The 18,833-nt window shown below is 38.7% G+C and overlaps 1 protein-coding gene across 2 annotated transcripts; it reads right to left on the bottom strand.

Annotated features, from left to right (window-relative positions):
- Positions 1 to 5,554: 5,554 nt before the first annotated feature.
- syngr1a (synaptogyrin 1a) lies at positions 5,555 to 18,466 on the bottom strand. 2 transcript variants are annotated; one of them, XM_066641909.1, is made up of 5 exons: positions 18,238 to 18,466; positions 17,929 to 18,131; positions 12,051 to 12,288; positions 11,098 to 11,243; positions 5,555 to 7,999 (listed from the first exon to the last, which is right to left on the bottom strand). In XM_066641909.1, the coding sequence occupies exons 2-5, from the start codon at positions 18,022 to 18,024 to the stop codon at positions 7,790 to 7,792; spliced, it is 690 nt and encodes a 229-aa protein (XP_066498006.1). In that variant the 5' UTR covers positions 18,025 to 18,131; positions 18,238 to 18,466; the 3' UTR covers positions 5,555 to 7,789. The 2 variants fall into 2 exon arrangements, with proteins under 2 accessions (XP_066498006.1, XP_066498007.1); XM_066641910.1 differs by lacking the exon at positions 5,555 to 7,999 and adding an exon at positions 8,014 to 9,361 and having other exon boundaries at positions 17,929 to 18,462.
- Between the last annotated feature and the right edge of the window lie 367 nt (positions 18,467 to 18,833).

Here is an 18,833-nt window from a genome sequence, read left to right as displayed (position 1 = left end):
TTATACAGTCTCTGATGCTATTTCTGCTCAATGGCCTCACTCCACAGTCTGTCTGTACTGACACCTGATACTATCTCTCTTTCTGTCTCTCTCTCTCTCTCTCTCTCTCTCTCTCTCTCTCTCTCTCTCTCTCTCTCTCTCTCTCGTGTTGGCTGTAGTGAGCTGGAACTGGACATCAGGGGCTTAGAAATCCCCCAGTGCCTGGAAGTGATCTCTGCAGCACAAACACACACACATTTGTTACCCAAACCAGGGGAATTTTGAATCCTGAGCTTCGGAACACTAAGCCAAATCATTCCAAAACCAAATCGCTCTGATACAGAGCATGCTTTAGGGCAGGGGTCTGTCAGAGGTCTGAGTCAGGGGTCTGAGTCAGGGGCTATAGCCGTGATTACCCCGACCAGGTGTGAATACTAGAATTTAGTATACAACAAATAAGCTAGCTGGTAAGGAGTGGATCAAAAAGAATGCCTAACCACTGCCAAGAGAAACAGTAGGCCCGCTATGTTATTGTAATATACCTATAAAACCTTAGAATGCATTACTTACACTGTTACATTACATTGTTCACATGTATGTCTATGTACTGTTTGTCAATCTGAAGGATCAAACATTCTGTCACTCACACATTCACTGACATATAATGAAATAATGCTATTCAGTGATTCACATCAGTGGCGCTGGGGTAGGGTAAGACTTATGCCAAAAACAGCAAACATATCAACTTCATCTCAAACATAAAACGTAAAAGAAACATGAGTTGAGTGTCTGTAAGTTTTTATTCACTGTTTAAATTACCACAGAAATTCATTTGTAACTTGAGTTATTTAGTTTCGTCACACTTTGTTTACAGTGTGTGTGTATGTGTTGCCCTGTGAAGGACTGGCGCCCCCTCCAGGGTGTGTTCCCGCCTTGTGCCCAATGATTCCAGGTAGGCTCTGGACCCACCGCGACCCTGAACTGGATAAGCGGTTACAGATAATGGATGGATGGATGGACACTTTGTTTACTGCAGTTAACCGTCTCCTGAATTTGGAGTTGTTTCTACCTTAAAGTGATGCGACAATAAATATAAGTGAATATTCAAAATATATTTAAAAAATAAGTGTATATTACCCATATATGGAGCAGGAATAGAGCAATCCTCATTTCAGTTCATGCTTTTTAATGTTTGGAGTTCTTTCTGTTGCCCAAGACACTCCAGATGCCTCTGCCATGAGCAGAGAGAGAGAATCCCTAGCATATTGGACTGGGATTTTTTTTTTTTTACTCATTTACAGACACAGGAGCATTGTTAAAAACACATTTAACTGGTTTCTAGCACCCAAACAGACTGGAGAGCAGCAAATGGTGAGGAAACGTCTTCTGAATTTTATAAAAATATATATTTTGTTTAAAGTTATCTGTTTGTTTCTCATCAGATTTTAACTTTGCTGCCAGTTCTCTTGAATACCAGTCCTTTGCTGGGTGACACACACTCACACACACTCAATCAATCAATCAATCAATCAAATTTTATTTATAAAGCGCTTTTCACAACAGAATGTTGTCACAAAGCAGCTTTACAGAGATCCGGGTCCAAGCCTCCTATGAGCAAGCCAGGAGCAACAGTAGCAAGGAAAAACTCCCTTAGCGCTCGAGGAAGAAACCAAGACTCATACGGGGAACCCATCCTCCTCGGGTCGACACCGGAGCACAACAAACACCTACGGACACTTTTGAGTCACCAGTCCACCTACCAACGTGTGTTTTTGGACTGTGGGTGGAAACCACAGCACCCAGAGGAAACCCATATGGACACAGGGAGAACACACAAAACTCTTCACAGACAGTCACCTGGAATGGGACCTCCAGGATCCTGAGGCTGTGTGACTGCGACGCTACCTGCTGCACCACCGAGCTGCCCAGGTTTTATTCACATTTCATATAAATTATATAATGGTTAATGAACAATATGTGCAACTCTAACACTTTTTACTCATACATACCACTCCCTGCACCATTGGTATCATCTCTTTGGAGAACAGAGACCCAAACATGACCCCAGCCACAAGTCCCACCTTGTCAGGGCTTTTTATCAGCTCTAATGGCTGCACTGAAGCTTCAGAGTTCAGGTCGTCTAATGTGGAAACTCGGATGTTTGACAGCCGTGGAAACTATTCTTGTCCTTGGGCTGTTGTGCTTTTGTCACTGTCAGGGACACAGGTCTACATTCTAGGAGTTACTGCATGTTTGAAGTGAGGGAATAAACCTGTGGAACAAGTCATCACTGGAACAATCAGGACACATGAGAGAATTAAGAGTGGCTTCACGCGATTAAACAGCTAATACTGTAAGCAAGTGCTTAGGCCTGGATAACTTTCATTTCTAAATTGATCAGCTGCAGCATTCGCTAGGTATTTGAAACTAATTTGCAGAACGAACAGATGGATGACTGAAATGCTTAACAAGATCTGACATGACTGTTTGAACCAACTGTCTTTATTTTGAACTAAAAAAGAAAAAACGAGTTCTTCATGACATGATGCTGGGTTTGTCTCTGTTCAGATCTAGAACAGAGTCTCTGCCTAAATCTAGAATGTAATGATAACACATTCTTAAAACCTCAAAAATACATCTGTAAAAAAAAATGTAATTTGGAACGGTTTCTTTTTGCCTTTAAAATATGAGTAACATGTGAATATCCTTTACTTTTTAAGGTAACAGTATTTTAAATAGGAGGACACTAATATAATGTTAAAATAAGTTCTCTGGAAGCTAAAGACCAAACTTCAACATGTTTTGTTTGATTTTTAAAGACTGCTGATTAAAACTCATGCACTTAGTTTACAGTTACTCAAAGTGTGACCTGTAAGTTAAAGTTAACAGTAAAAATATCACTTGTGGTGGTCTACCAGGTTTTGCATATTTGTTAAAAATTCCGTTGTCTCTAAATCATTTGATGTTTTAGTAACTTCAAGTTTTAAATACTTATGTTGTCCTTTCATTTTCATCCACATCATTGTGCAACTACAGGGGTTGGACAATGAAACTGAAACACCTGGTTTTAGACCACAGTAATTTATTAGTATGGTGTAGGGCCTCCTTTTGCGGCCAATACAGCGTCAATTCGTCTTGGGAATGACATATACAAGTCCTGCACAGTGGTCAGAGGGATTTTAAGCCATTCTTCTTGCAGGATAGTGGCCAGGTCACTACGTGATGCTGGTGGAGGAAAGTGTTTCCTGACTCGCTCCTCCAAAACACCCCAAAGTGGCTCAATAATATTTAGATCTGGTGATTGTGCAGGCCATGGGAGATGTTCAACTTCACTTTCATGTTCATCAAACCAATCTTTCACCAGTCTTGTTGTGTGTATTGGTGCATTGTCGTCCAATGTTTGAACCGTTGGATGTACATGGTCTTACTGGTGCAATGTGAAATTAATGAAGATTGGCCACCAGGCTGCTCCAATTTAGCCATGAAACCTCCCACACTAAAATGACAGTGTCTGGCAGAGTTACTAGCTGCATGAGCCAAGACTGAAACTTTCCAACATTTTATTATAATGTCAAGATGAGAACAATGCAGATTAAATACAGCTGTCCTGAACAGTTCACACTAAACAATCCAGGAGCATGATCCATCTCTGGCAAAACACATCTAATTTTATTTTGATTTTTCTTGCTGATTTTGTCAGTGGTTGGTCATCATGTCTGCTCGTACAAAATGTTGTTGCTGTTCCCACAATACATGTCTAGACCACAAGCGTTCAGTAGGGATATAACATATTGGACATATGTCTACGGCAGTGACGTTGCTTGAGAAGCGAACACTGTGTGTGTTTGAGTTGTTGCTGATGTGAAAGTTGACGTAACTTAATGGCTTCATGAGTATGAGGATAGATTTAATAATAAGAAGATAAATACGAAAAGATTTTACTTTTAATTTTGAAGGCTGTTGCTTCCTAATTAATTTTCTGAGGCTAAAAAATAAATGAGTTTAATGTGATGACTGCTGCACTGTATTGATTTTACATGGATATGAAAAGTGAAATAGTCATAGTGTATCTATAGGGCAAGGCTAAGGATGAATCTATGTGGCACTGAGTTGCAGTTCTATGACTTACTGCTCTGCTGACAGATGTTGGGGATGGCCAAATTCTCATGTTACACACACACACACACACACACAGAGACATCTCCGTCCCTTACTTTCTGAATGACACACAGTGCATATACAGGAATTGATGTCACTCTGTTTCTGACAGCTCAGCACACTGAATGGAATGGAGATGGAATGCCAGTCATGAGTTATACAACCAGGATGTTCCCTCCAGTACTTGCAGTCTGAAAGATGACGTTCATTTACTGCCCACTACGCACAGCTCCTGTTACTGGAAATACCAACAGCAGAAATGGTCAGATATTATAGTGTAATAATTAGTAACAAAATTCATAATATATAAAAAAATATTACATACCTGAATTACAAAAATGTTGACAGAGTAAATCAGAAAGAATTTATTTACAATAAAAAACTAACAAAAATAAAACACAAACAAAATACTTTGATGTTTGTGTTTATAATTACTAAATTAAAATTAATGCTCATTAAAACTGCAGCTCTTGAGTAACAGGAGTGTTTGGTCAAAGACGCCACTTTACCAGTTTTGAAAGCAGATTATTTTTTCAATTCTTTAGATGCAAACTGTACTGTTTTTTTTTTTTTTTTGCTTTAGATAAAAGGCTCTCTTGCTTTAAAAAAAACATGATCACATTTTTAAAATGTAAATATTTTAGTAGCATTTCACATGGATTTCATTGTAAAATGTCCCCTCTCAACATTTTGGAACATGGTGAATTCATAAATCTCAGAATGAGTGTCTTTTTACAAAAGAATTAAGATAAAGAGGTTGAACATTACGCATCTTGTTTTTAAATGCAGGCCAAATGCAGCCCAACTTTCTGTCCCCTCTCCATACTGTCCTTTGTTTCAACCTGTTTTCATTTAGAAATAAAAATGTTTGAATAAAGAGTTCTTTATTGTCTCCAAACTCAACCCAGCACCATTCATTCATTCATTCATTATCTGTAACTACTTATCCAGTTCAGGGTCGCGGTGGGTCCGGAGCCTACCTGGAATCATTGGGTACAAGGCAGGAACACACCCTGGAGGGGGCGCCAGTCCTTCACAGGGCAACACACACACATTCACTCACACACTCACACCTACGGACACTTTTGAGTCACCAATCCACCTACCAACGTGTGTTTTTGGACTGTGGGAGGAAACCGGAGCACCTAGAGGAAACCCATGAAGACACTGGGAGAACACACCAAATTCCTCACAGACAGTCACCCGGAGGAAACCCATGAAGACACTGGGAGAACACACCAAATTCCTCACAGACAGTCACCCGGAGGAAGCCCACACAGATCCCTGGAGCTGTGTGACTGCGACACTAACCTGCTGTGCCACTGTACCGCCCCAATCCAGCACCACTCAACATCAAAACTCTCTCCCGCAAACAACATAAAAGACATGATTAAATACATTTATCCTTTTATTGACGTACTGATTATTTTAATCAACAATCACATGAAACACTACATGTATCTGAACTCCAGGTGAAAACAGACAACACAGTTAATGTACACAGTAAAGTCTGGTTATTTTGATTTTCCTTTTTGAAAGGAGTTGCTCACAAAAATAAAGGAATTTTAACAACTGCAAGAAAAATAGAGAAAAAGTTGCTTACTTTCTCAGAAAACATCAATCACATACAATTACCTCAATAGCATTGAGAATACATGATCATATAGAGACATACTGTATATTATTCAGTATTATATTATAGTTTTTAATATAAACTTTGATAGATATTGATATTGTTAACAAATCTATATTTGTTTCACCGATTATATATTATTTATTTATAGTATATTTTTTGTCACAATAAAAATATGCTGGTTTTGTATTGTTCATGTACAAATCATACATAGGAAACTCGAAACAAATTACTCCAATTAATTTATTTATAAACTCCTGTTCCACAGTTCTATAAGCCTGTAAGATCTACTATAACAGCATCATGCCTGAATCAAAAGTACGCAACTAAAAACCTGGATAAAATAAAAGTGGCATGTGACACAATTTCAGGAGCACCAAAGAGCAACAAAGCACACTCTAAAAGTCATCACCTTCGGAAGTGACTACCAGTTGACATGCACAAAGCTAGGCCATCGCGCTAGGAAAATATCTCAGGGCAACACTGTGACTCTGATTTAAAGTGGCCCAATTGGGTTTGTGGTTATGGCCAAGACGAGAGCTTGAGACCTGAACAAAGACTCTTGTGACAACTGCAGTTAGTCAGGGGCAGTCCTGCTTACAACACAGGTGTTTGGTTTCTTACGATCGGTACAATTCACCTACAGGCATTTCACAGGCTCTGTGTTACCAGCTTAAATTTTGCAGCACAAGTTAAACTGTAGCTATTGCCATTTAAAAACTGCTGTTTCCAACCGTGAAATCTTTCAGCCTTTCAATGCTCTCATTGTTAAACATTGAAATTGGTCTGTTTGGCTGTATGGTTGTACTGAAAGTGCTAAATATGTGTAGTGGACTAGTGCCCACGGAATGAATGTCACCACTGCACAAAGGACCAGTGTTCTAGAAGTACCTGCTGGTTTATGAGAGTTAATTAAAGGGTATAGGCAGCGTGTTCAGATTTCAAAGAGCTAAGATTTGTTGTTTATCTTTCCGGTCCCGTTCTCTCTCAAACGTGGAACATTTGGCCATAAGTAAGACTGGGGCTGAGGGTCTTGCTTCCTTTTGTACTTTTGAACAGATGAGTTTAGGTATTATCCTTGGAATACATTTTACTGAGAGATAAACACCACTAACTGGTTTTGTATCATTCTCTGACTGTATTTTTTATTATTTTAAATGTTCTATATTTATTATAACCAGTTAAACTATTTTTTCTCTGTTGAACTCCTTTTTATAAAGTCCAAAAAATTGCGAACCATGTATGTCAAAATGACAACATGTTAATTCTCATAATTTAGTAAAAAAGTTGCATAACCAAATGTTCTGAAGTAATTGCAAGTCTTTATCATTGTATGAAGTTAACAAATATATGTGGGATGCCTTAATTTCCTCATTTTGAGAGAATAATTATGAGAAATACACTCTTCATTAGGAAGTGTGTGGGGGGGGGGGGCATTTTGAACTGGCCTTGAGGGTGCGTGGACCCCTGCTCATGACAACTACTAAACTGTGATTGAGAAAAGGTTTTTAACATGTGTCATAGAAGAGTCTGTCTGACTAACCCTAACCCTAACCCTAGGTCTTCATTTGTATAAACACTGGTTTATATTTGTGTTAGAATTATATTGTTCCAATGCAGTATATTACCATGTATAGTACCAAGTGACCAACCAATAATGTCACCATCTCACCACCCATGCTACTTAGCTGAAGGCAAAATGGTTGGAACATACATTACTTTAAAAGGTCTGTTAAAATTCACCTTTCAATTTTGAAAAATATTTTTTTTTCTTTAAAGTTGCTTTGCAAAGACTGAACCTCACCTATACACAGCAAATCAGCAGCGACCACAAACCTTTATTAACCTTTCACCAATGCATTCACATAGAAATTTAAAGAATAAACCTCCAATACCCAGTTTTAATCCCAATACTATCAACGTCTTTGGTTTGACCCCAAAAATGCCTCTCAATGTCCCTTTTAACCAGAACTCTTTAACATTTACAGTCCCCCAAACCCTAGGCCCCTCCAACCCACCTCAGTAGTCTTGGCTCTGGTAGCCAGAAGAACCATAATAAGAGGCATCCATATTGTCCGGTGCCTCCATGTCTTCTGTATACCCTGTGTACTCAGATCCTGCAGGGGGTGCTGAGTTTGGGTCCTGACTGGGGTCAGTGTAGTCTTGCGAGAAGAGATTGGAGCTTGCACCAAGCCTGTACCTCTGAAAACCCAAGAAAGCTTGGGCAGCCTAAGAGATGTGAGAAATCCAGCAGTGAAGGGGTGCATAGGAAAACAATGGTGTGCATCAAATGAATGGAAGGGATGGCAGTGGAAGGTAATGAGGATAATAGTATCAGAGAGTGGGAAAATTGAGGTGATTATGTTTTATGGACCAAAGGCCGAAAGGGGGAGTGAGAGGGAAGGAGGGTGTGTGGTAAAAAAAAAGAGAAAAAGAGAGAGAGAAAGAATTTAGTTTGGTTAGTCAATCATCATGTTACTTTATGTTAAATCTAAAATGGTTTGGAACAAATAAAAAAAAATTATCTGTTGAAAATGAATCACCAAGACGTAGAATTCAATGGTCGTAAGCAACCAAATAACATGCCAGGACAGATAGATAGAAAGACAGAGCCCAAATATAACCATCTGCATGGGTCAGACAGAATACTGTTTGCAGAATGAAAACAAATAAAAAATATTTCTGATAAGCATTTTTGGCTGTTTAATAAATAAACAAAAAAAAAACTATTTATAAACAGCATACACCACATTATGTTCATAACTCAAATTGAGACAATTTAGCATTCAATGGTTTCTAAAACAAAATAAACTGAATGAAACAAAACAAAAATCATAAGATAATACTGTTGACAACTGGGACCAGAAATATTTAAAAACGTGTGCAGATTATAGCCCTCTAGCGCCCTCTGGACACAAGATGTGAACACAAAAGCATCAGATCCCATCAGCGTGTCTTGTTTTTCTAAAGACTCCGGGTCTTAAACATGTGCACTAAGGCACAATTAAATAACTGCAAATTTGAAGGTTAAACTATAGAAGGACTGAAAAAATAACTGCTTCAAAACTTCAAAGGCTTGTTATGATTAGCATAATCAAGGAAACAAACATCTTAAGATATTAAATGGGTTATTAATTTCAAATCTGTTTATGTTTGAAACAGACTCTGGTTTCCTTGAGTGGGTTCAAACTATACTTAACAAGTAGTTTACAAATGAGGTATTAATCATTTATATTTTCACAAATATTTTTAAAAACAAAGTCATAGCCAGAGAGTTGCACTGTACACTACAAAATCCATGTGAATTAAATTCTGCATTTATTAAACCTGAAATAACGTGTCAAAAAATATAGATGTACTTGGGTCATTTCTCACACCGGACCGTCAACACAAACACGCTGAGGCTGTGTGAGTATTTATCAGGGTACAATCAGAAAAATATATATATGTGTGTAACTGCAGTTTAATAATAATTTGCATTAATGAGTGTTAAACAAAAGGGGGAGGAGTGTGAGGGGTGAAGAGTTTGTTGTACTCCTCTTCAAAGGAAACTTTCTTTAGACGCTCCAAAGCCAGCATTGTAAGAGCACCCTAGAGAAGGACAAAATTGTCAAACGTAGCATTAATTTGTGTTACATGAACATCATATTACAAGCAATGTTGCTGTTAAAGGAGCAATGAGTAATTTTCTCTAGTGATTTTCTTAATGAAACACATGTAATACTGACTCTTAGTGGTCAGAAGATTGTAAAGATTTCATTCATTCATTCATTCATTCATCCATTATCTGTAAGCACTTATCCAGTTCAGGGTCGCGGTGGGTCCAGAGCTTACCTGGAATCATTGGGCGCAAGGCAGGGACACACACTGGAGGGGGCGCCAGTCCTTCACAGGGTGACACACACATTCACTCACACACTCACGCCAATGGACACTTTTGAGTCGGCAATCCACCTACCAACGTGTGTTTTTGAACTGTGGGAGGAAACCGGAGCACCTGGAGGAAACCCACACAAACACAGGGAGAACACACCAACTCCTCAGACAGTCACCTGGAGCGGGAATCGAGCCCACAACCTCCAGGCCCCTGGAGCTGTGTGACTGCGACACCTACCTGCTGCCCGTAAAGATTTTATACTAAACTTATTTTAAACATGGCCACGCCCATTGGGGTGATTTGCTCTATGGAGCATGACCTCACTCATTTCAGGAAAACAGTGTAAGCTGCACCTTACAGAAAATAAAGTAAAAATAACAAGTAATATTTTTTATAAATACTGTTTGCCATATTTTGTTTGTAAAAATTACTTATTGCTCCTTTAGAATCTTAGTTATGCTTCATCAAACTTGTAGAATAGAGACTGCCCTGTAGATCACAGAAAGGTAAAGAGAATAAAAATAAAGTACAGGCCACTAGAGAAACGTTCTTCAGGAGGAAAGAGACATTATTATTAGTCAGTTTCACGTTATCTTCAGAGTAGAAATAAGTAACTCAACTGCTTTTAAAGATACAGAGGAAAAGAAAATGATTTAGTTAAAATCAGGCTTAATTATTATTTTGATTAAAGCAAAAGAGAAAACTTAACTCAGACTGACAAAGCTTCCATTATTTAAACTGATAATGTAAGTGACATTTCTACAGAGGCAACATGCTGAACCCACATTTAGACCAGCTGTGAATTATCAAAGCAAATTAGTGCAGGATTAATATTAATATACAAACAATGCAGAGTATTTTAAAAAGACATATCACTGTGCCAGGGACTGAAACATATATTGTACTGAAATGAACAGCAGCATATTGTACTGTAGTGTATAACTGCATGGTGGCTAGCGTGTTAACTTGACGCTAAATTGCACCCTCTGCACTTTTCCTGCATTGAGAATTCTATTAAAATTAGGCTTTTGTAAACAGTGAATTCCAAAAGCAATGTCTTATTAAAGGTCATGAAAGGACACTCGTTGCTCACAATTTTAATTGAACTTTCTATTTAGGTTTTAAGTTACATAATCACTAATGCTGAAAACCACACTTTGTGAAAGGCCATTTGAACTCCTGAAAAACCCATTTAATTCTCAAAACAATTAGACTATTCACTGGGAAAATCCCTTTAAGGCGCTTTTAAGAGCAGAGTGCATTACAAACAAGTTATAAAACATATATTTCTACTTTATATTTTAATTTTTGTCTTTCTGTAATTATTGTGTTGATCCTATATATTTCATTTGAAGTTGACATGCACATTCGAAACACCTCGATTTTCTTTTGTTATTTTCTTGTACATACTGTACCTTCCCTCTCAAAAACAATTAAAGGCAATACTGACCCAGGTGAAGATGGAGAAGAAGGAGAATGTGATGGCTGCTCTTGCTGCATCTGCACCCTCCTGTAAAGTGTCGTCTTCAGGATTTGTCACCTGCCACTGGTTGGTCAAGAAGCAGAATCCCACAAACCACAAGAAGGACCACAAAGCTGTAAGAAACAGAATGTAAGAGACTATTACTTCATTACAACGGTGGTGTTCTAACAGTGGATATTAACACACACATATAAAATAGACTCTGTGAAAAAAGATTAATCAAAAACTCTCAAAAAGTCTATTTCCACTGAACACAGTTAGACACAAGAACCACCTCCAGGGGGCGCCATGGTATCGCTATCTGACCTGATCGTCAACCGCTGAACAAAAAGTATCTGCTCTTTTAAATGGTAAAAGACAGGATTTAATTAACCCCTGCTGATAATTTGTGTATGGCAACACATACCACAGGATTACAGTAAGAACAAATATCTGTGAACATCTTGCAGTTAAATAATCAAATACATCTGGGTCCATTTTATACCTGTAGCTATAATGCAAAATATAATTAAAGGTTTTAAACTACTTGTTAACAAAGTCTGTTAAAAATGTAATCAGCAGTTTTACAGATGCAAATCAACCTACACACACACTTTGGATGAGCAGCTTTAATCTATATATAAATATAATAGCAATAACTGTTTTCCAAATCCTTTTAAAACTCAACCTAAATTTGATTTTAATGAGAATAAACCTTAGGCAATATTCTGGTTCAAAACCTGAACCCATAACTTTGGCTTTGTGTTACCTACAAAGACTTCTGATGGCTCCAGTAACAGTAGCACTGTAACAGTTGGTGTAGAATGTAGGATACAGGACATTATTAAAGAAAGGATGTTATGACAAAATGCTGTGATGCATTGCCTGAGACTAAAGCTCAAGAAAATGACGTTATATATGCATTATATCCAGTTATTCACCAGAGAGGCCAATATCTGCTAGCACAGCCTTCTTGCGGTCTTTGACTCCACTGATCTGTGGGAAGTAGACGTCCAGAGCAAGGAATGCAGCACAGCTGAGGAAAGCCAGTGAGCCCATAGCCACACCATAGTTACAGGCATTCTGGTTGCTGTTAAAGATGCAGTGTTCATCTGGCGAATCTGGCCGGTTCACATAGCCTTCATTAGCAATGCAGCCAAAGACCACAATGGAAAAGATCTAAAGGTGGTAGAGGGAAGAAGAAGAAGTAAGGATTAGATTACATAAAAAAATAAGAAATCAAGGTATAGCATAAGGGACTGAAAGATCAGTATAGGATAATTCCATTTCCTGAGAGACAGATACTCATTCTTTCTTTGCATTCTGTGCAAGACGCAAACCTCACATGCAAATGGATGTTCTCAGTTAGGCCAAACGTTCTAAAGTTAAGCATGATTTAATATCTTAGGGTTTTTGGATCATAGTTGCTTCACCCTTCTTTGAATGAGAGCAGAGGTTTGTTTTTCCTTAAAAATGTCCCAGGATGTTAATGTGGACCATTTCCTTCCATCATTAAATGGCCAGGAAATCTGGTAAAAAAAAATCAATAATTATCCTTCTGCCTGATATCATTGATATCATTTGAATATCAAGCATTTTCTTTAACCGATATCAATAAGTCTACAACCAGTCTTTTTGCAAAAGGAAACTATAAGTTTCAAGACATCTTTAACGCCATCATTTCTAGACAGACTGAGGATTTCACAATAAAAGACACATAATTGGGTCAGGAGAGACCAAAGCATTCCCAGGGTAAGAACTAACGTCACAAATTTCACGCAGCTTCTCTGAGTATAACCATTGGGCTGTGTCTTAATTAGCTGTCCAGATCACAAGGCCTCTCTATCCCATGAGTACATGAACACAAGCATTGTAGCAGACAGCACGTGGGGTCCTGATCTTGTGATCATCAGCAGTAGAACCTCCCATACTCCATAGCTCAGGTTGTGTGTGATATGTGAATAATGTCAGAGACGGAATCTATAAGGACTGATCTGATATTGATGTAATATTGGTGCATTTTTTTCAAAAAGTCAATAAATCTGAATACATGGGAAATGAATTATGGGAATAAATTTACTGCCCATTATACCAGTCTTCAATAAATAATAGTAGACTGTATAAAAACATTCAAATTTGTCTTTGGAATAACAATTTTGGTTTATATTTCCATAACTGGACGGCACGGTGGTGCAGCAGGTAGTGTCACAGTCACACAGCTCCAGGCACTTGGAGGTTGTGGGTTTGATTCCCGCTCAGGGTGACTGTCTGTAAAGAGTTGGTGTGTTCTCCCCATCTATGCGTGGGTTTCTTCCGGATGCTACAGTTTCCCCCCCACAGTCTAAAAACACACGTTGGTAGGTGGATTGGCGATTCAAAAGTGTCTGTAGGTGTCAGTGTGTGAGTGAATGTGTGAGTGTGTGTTGCCCTGTGAAGGACTGGCGCCCCCTCCAGGGTGTATTCCCGCCTTGCGCCCAATAACCCTGAACGGGATAATAATGAATTACAAATAATAAATGAATGAATTTCCGTAACTTTCCCCAGTTTTATTTAAATTTTTTACGGTCAGTGGGGGACATATTTAGGTTTGGGTAATTTCTATAGTTATGTGCTATATTGGGTTTTTATGCTTTGGAGAGTCTTTCATCAGAGTGGTGGTATCCATTGTCCATTTATCAAATAAATGTGCTGCTGTCCTGTGCATTTTAGAGATTCTGGAGTTTTTAATGTGGGTGAGATGGAGAGAGGAAAAAACTACAAGACTGCAGAGGTCCACCAGGACAGATTTACAGGAGTGTCCAGTGCTCAAAGATTGATACACCACCAAAAATATTTTCCTTTGTGATTATAATTCAGGAATAGTCCTGGATAACCGAAATAAACAGATTTAGTCCAAAAATAGAATAAAATAAAATAAATCACATATTACACAAAGCAAATTAGGTGTGTTGGGAACATGAGGCACTCAATCAGAGACAACTAGTAACATCAGCAAAAAGTAGTAATGCCAAAAAGGACTGCGAACACTTCCCTATTTTCCTAAAATGCCTCTTAATTTCTATCTTTCTCTTATCCTATACAAAGCATGCCTGACTGCTTCATCCATCCCCTCCCCCACAATCCTTCCTTTTAATCTCCCTGACCTTGTGCTTATAGCATAGAGAGAGAGAGAGAGAGAGAGAGAGAGAGTGTTTAAGTGAGTCATGGGACTAGGGTGAAGCCCACCTCTTTCTCCTTGTCTGCTCTTACAGTCATGAAAACATCATACAAAACAGTCAGTGTTAGCAATGATAAGCTCATCATCAATCACTTCTAGTCAGAGGCTACTTGTTCTAGGCCCTGAGGGCTTCAACTCTCTGTATCATGCTTTGTAGAGTGCAGAGTAAGGGTCATTTTTTTGTACGGCTAATCCTAAAGATCAGTAGAACCATTTGATGTGTGGGTCACCTGATGAATACTTAATCAAGGGTCATTAACCTTAGGAGAACAGGGCATAGTTTCAAAACGATATACAGGGTAAATGTTTAAAATACAGTGTATAATGTGGAATCACTCTTGGAATTTAATCTCAAAGAAATGACATCTTATAGTTCTCAACTAAGTTTTATGGAATGAGTAAATTTGTCAGTTATCAAGTACAAGCGATCAGCCAATACAGTCATATTTGATGAATAAATTCATTGCTACCAAAAGAATGGAACCACTGCAAATTAAATCCTAAAATTATGTAAATTCTCAATCCCTGGATAAGAGGACCTGTGCAGATGTTTGTATTTACTTTCAATGATCCACATAATACAATTAATTCCACAACCTAATCATCAAAGCTTGGGTGTGTTTAGTGAAGTTCCCTGCGTGTTTTAGCAAAAAAAAGGTTCTCGGAGTAATAACAGCAATAACGGAGGTACAACATACAGTAATATGAATAATATACCCCCATTATTGCTGCTGTTAAAGACTGGAAAGACTTCCACAAGATTTAAGAAACTTGGCAAAAGGAATTCCCCTCAGCCACAAGAGCATTACTGAGATGGGGCACTGATGTTGGGTGATAAGGCCTGGCATGCACTCACCATTCAGTTCATTGCAAAGGATTTTGGATGGAGTTAAGGTCAAGGGTGCGGGTCTGTCATGTGTTATTGGATGTGAGGTCTGGGTGTGCATAGAGCATGTGTCTAAATAATCAGATTTAAAACTCTGAAACTGCTATGTAAATGGAGTTCAATAATACAATTAAAATTACGATACATATACCACTGTGGAGTGTAAGCAGTAAGACACACATACAGAATGAACTGTTCATATGAATGAATATGAATATGATATACATATGAATAACTTCTTCAGAACTTTTCAAATATGTGTTAATCATTGGGTTTTTCCATGAGCCTGTTACTACCCAAGCTTTCATGCAGTGATGCAGAATAGTTGTCATGCCAACATGCCAGATTTTATTCATCCTATCAGAATCAGGAATGAATTGACACACCTCTCGATTATCTCACAGATTTGATCTAGAAAGTACCTCACACACTCAACCAGGCAGACATATCAACAGTTTGTGTACCTTAAAACAGTTAATATTACTCCAGCCCGCAGTCAGAGATTTGATTTTCAACTATAAGAAACACTCACTTATATATGTATACCCTCACATTTAGCAACTGCATCAAAAAAAAAAAAAGATCTGCCAGTATGTGAGCTTTGAGGTGTGCAACCTGCAGCACCATGATGTAGATCCAGAAGCTGATGGGGAACAGTATCCAGGACATGGCGATCTAAATACTGTTATTACATAATACATGGTAAGCAATCTTATGCAACAAATGATTAAAAATCATTTCCTATAACTTCTATCCATGTGCAAATATTTTTTGAACAAGATCAGAGAGGAAATTACAGAATAATGGGAGCTGACACTAGACCACTAACCTCTAAACCCACCTGCCTTCCCTTCCCCCATTGTTCTTTCTCTTTCTCTCACTCCTTTTCAACCCCCATCGGTAATCTCTCGCTCCCAACCTCTCACCATGTGTTCAAATACCAGATGTAACATTCAGCAGACTGTTCCCCTCTCTCTCACTGTAACACAAACACTCAAGTTTGTATTGAGGTCTCTGTGGAGTGTTTCAATTACCCTCTGTATTCTAAATGCTTCTGGGCTTCACCAAACAAACCCTAATCTAAAGCTAATATTTTTTTTATTTGATATATCAGCGCTTGCCAAATGTCCAAATAATTTTTACAAATATTTTTATCACACTGGGTGTGACATGTGGTGCCCACAAGGACCCAAGCACACACAAGCACCCACAGCCCCACACACAGAATGTTTAGGAGATGAGCCAAAGTTTTTCTGTCTTTCATTAGTGACAGATGCCAACTCATCCATTTGGCAGGAGGAGGACTCCAAGCTACACACTTGGCTTTAGAGTGATGTGACTGATACGACTATAACTATGAATGGAAGGATTTCGATACAGAAACAACAGGGATGCCCTGTTCCGCATGAATGGTTTCTAGAGGGGTGCTAATTAGTGCACCACTGGGTTTGTTTTGGGGAGCGAGGGAGTGAGCAGCATAAAGCATCTCCGAGCAAACGAGCGAGGGAGGGTGTGTGTTTGAGCAAGTGTTTGTAATCGTATATCATCATGTTTCAGTAACAAATTCAGACGCTGAATGACTCTATATCTATTTTCCTGTGTTTTATATTAGGTCTTCTCCACTGTGGTGTTTGAGAGTATCTTACTGTCATTTAACCTGCAGTGTGTGTGTTTACACGGTCTTCTGTGTGTGTGTGTACTGAACGTCGCTCATATTTTAATATCGAATGTGTTTTATATTAGTTTTCCCCACTGAGAAATGTAATCCCAAAGACTGAATATTGGCTAAAACCCCAATATCAGACCGATAACAATAACTACAAAAAGCCACATGTCGGCAAATAATATATTGGCCACCGATATACCGTGCATCGCTAGAAAAACTGTTTTTTTTCCCCCACTCCAAACAAACATATTAATTCAAACAATGTATTCACACGTGAGTTCGGTCACTCCCTATTTGGACACTTCTCATCTACATCCTTTTTGTTCTTGTCCATTTTATATCTAATTTGCACTTGCTTACACAGATTACTGAGCCCAAAAATGGGCTGCACATTAGACAACTTCAGAAGTAGAGCATCACTTGATCAGCTGCATATGAGCCTCTGTGCTAAATGCCAAGTGTTGGCTCGTGCTGTACCAGGATCAGTACTGGGCTATGGAGCAGTGGAACTGCACTGTTTGGTGAAGGAGCACCATCCAATACGCTGGGAAAAGCTGGACTGGCTTTTGTGATCCTGAACTAGTCATCCATCATCAGCACAAAACCTTAGTAAGGCTGAATGCCTTCAAATCCTCACAAAAATGGTTCAGCTTGTAATGTGATGCCTTTCTACAATTTTACAATGTTACTTTTACACACACACACACACACACACACGTATATATAACAAATAACTATTTATACAATATTTTCTGAGGAAACGTTGTATAAAGAAGAAAAAAAAGATGAATTGTTCACTTTATTCTCATCAGAAGCACATTTCAGGGGCTCACGTTTACAATATAGACACAACCAAAAATTACATTTCATCCGAAACGCGTTATTCATTAAATATCATTAACAGTAATTTTATTTATTCTGCCCAAAAGTAAAAGTGGCTCTCTTAGCGCGATAACGTTAGCTCAAAATCACGTGAGCACAGCAGAATTAACTGGCGGTGAAATGGCAGTTAGCTACCACTACCTTACAGTTTAAATGAGCGTTACCCACCCAAGACACGACGCGAAGAATGGTCTGCGGCTGCCGGAAGAAGGCGAGCGGGTCGAAGGCTCCTCCGGCCTTCCCCGCGCCGTATGCCTGCTCCATCCTCGGTCCCCGCGACGCTCCGTTACCTCTCCGTCTCTCACCGGTTGGTTTCTTTTTTTCCCTCCGTTAATTCGCGGCGGTTTAACAGCCGCAATTTGGACGTTGACCTTGGAGTCGAGAAACAGTCTTATTTTATTATCAATTATTTTGTTTAACAAAGTCCTTCTGTCAGAATAACGGCCGCGCGCTCTGTTTTCCTTCGGTTCTTTTTACCTCAGATCTGGACTCTCTCTCTCTTTCTGCCAGAGTAAACACGCGCGCACACGCGTTCTCTCAAGCTTTCAGGCGCGCTCTCGCGGATAGTGTTATTACAGATCACGTGCACGCGCAAATGAATGACTTTCATTCTAAAACGCCCGGATTTATTTTTTCTCCCTAAAGGGTTTTCAAGACAGCATCCATTGTCTGGTTTATTTGTCCAGTAAAGGAGGATCTGACATATACGCCTATAACGACGTACTTTGTGTGAAAATGACAAAACACAGACAGTTCTCGAAAGTGGTCTCTAACATGTTTTGAAAGGAATCCCTTTAAAAACTAAACACCAAGACGGCAGTACTATTACAATTGGGGAAATAAACCATTCATTAATGACAAAAACGTATCCTATGCTTGAGAAACTCATTTAGTGTGTTATTTATTTGAGACCTAATGCAAACAAAAAATTTCCCCCCAGGATTCTTTGGGCACCAGACAGTTCAATCCGATTATTTAAATTCTTCAGTGCAACCTTGCGCCATCTAGTGGTGTGAACAATGCTATTAAGAGGGTACATGTTCTACAATATTTTAAAAAATGATGTAATATGT

The sequence above is a fragment of the Hoplias malabaricus genome, chromosome 13 (genome assembly GCF_029633855.1).
Source record: "Hoplias malabaricus isolate fHopMal1 chromosome 13, fHopMal1.hap1, whole genome shotgun sequence".
NCBI classification, from domain to species: domain Eukaryota; kingdom Metazoa; phylum Chordata; class Actinopteri; order Characiformes; family Erythrinidae; genus Hoplias; species Hoplias malabaricus.
Note: the sequence above shows the minus strand (reverse complement) of the source record. Positions and strands in the feature narration are given on the sequence as shown.

Bases quoted from the DNA above. Each gene is read 5' to 3' on its own strand.
- syngr1a (XM_066641909.1), bottom strand. From the start codon at position 18,024: ATGGAGCAGGCATACGGCGCGGGGAAGGCCGGAGGAGCCTTCGACCCG. The intron at 12,289-17,928 runs GTGGGTAACGCT...TACCACCTTTAG, and splicing joins TTCTTCGCGTCGTGTCTTGG to ATCTTTTCCATTGTGGTCTT. The intron at 11,244-12,050 runs GTGAATAACTGG...TGTTTCTTACAG, and splicing joins AGCAGATATTGGCCTCTCTG to CTTTGTGGTCCTTCTTGTGG.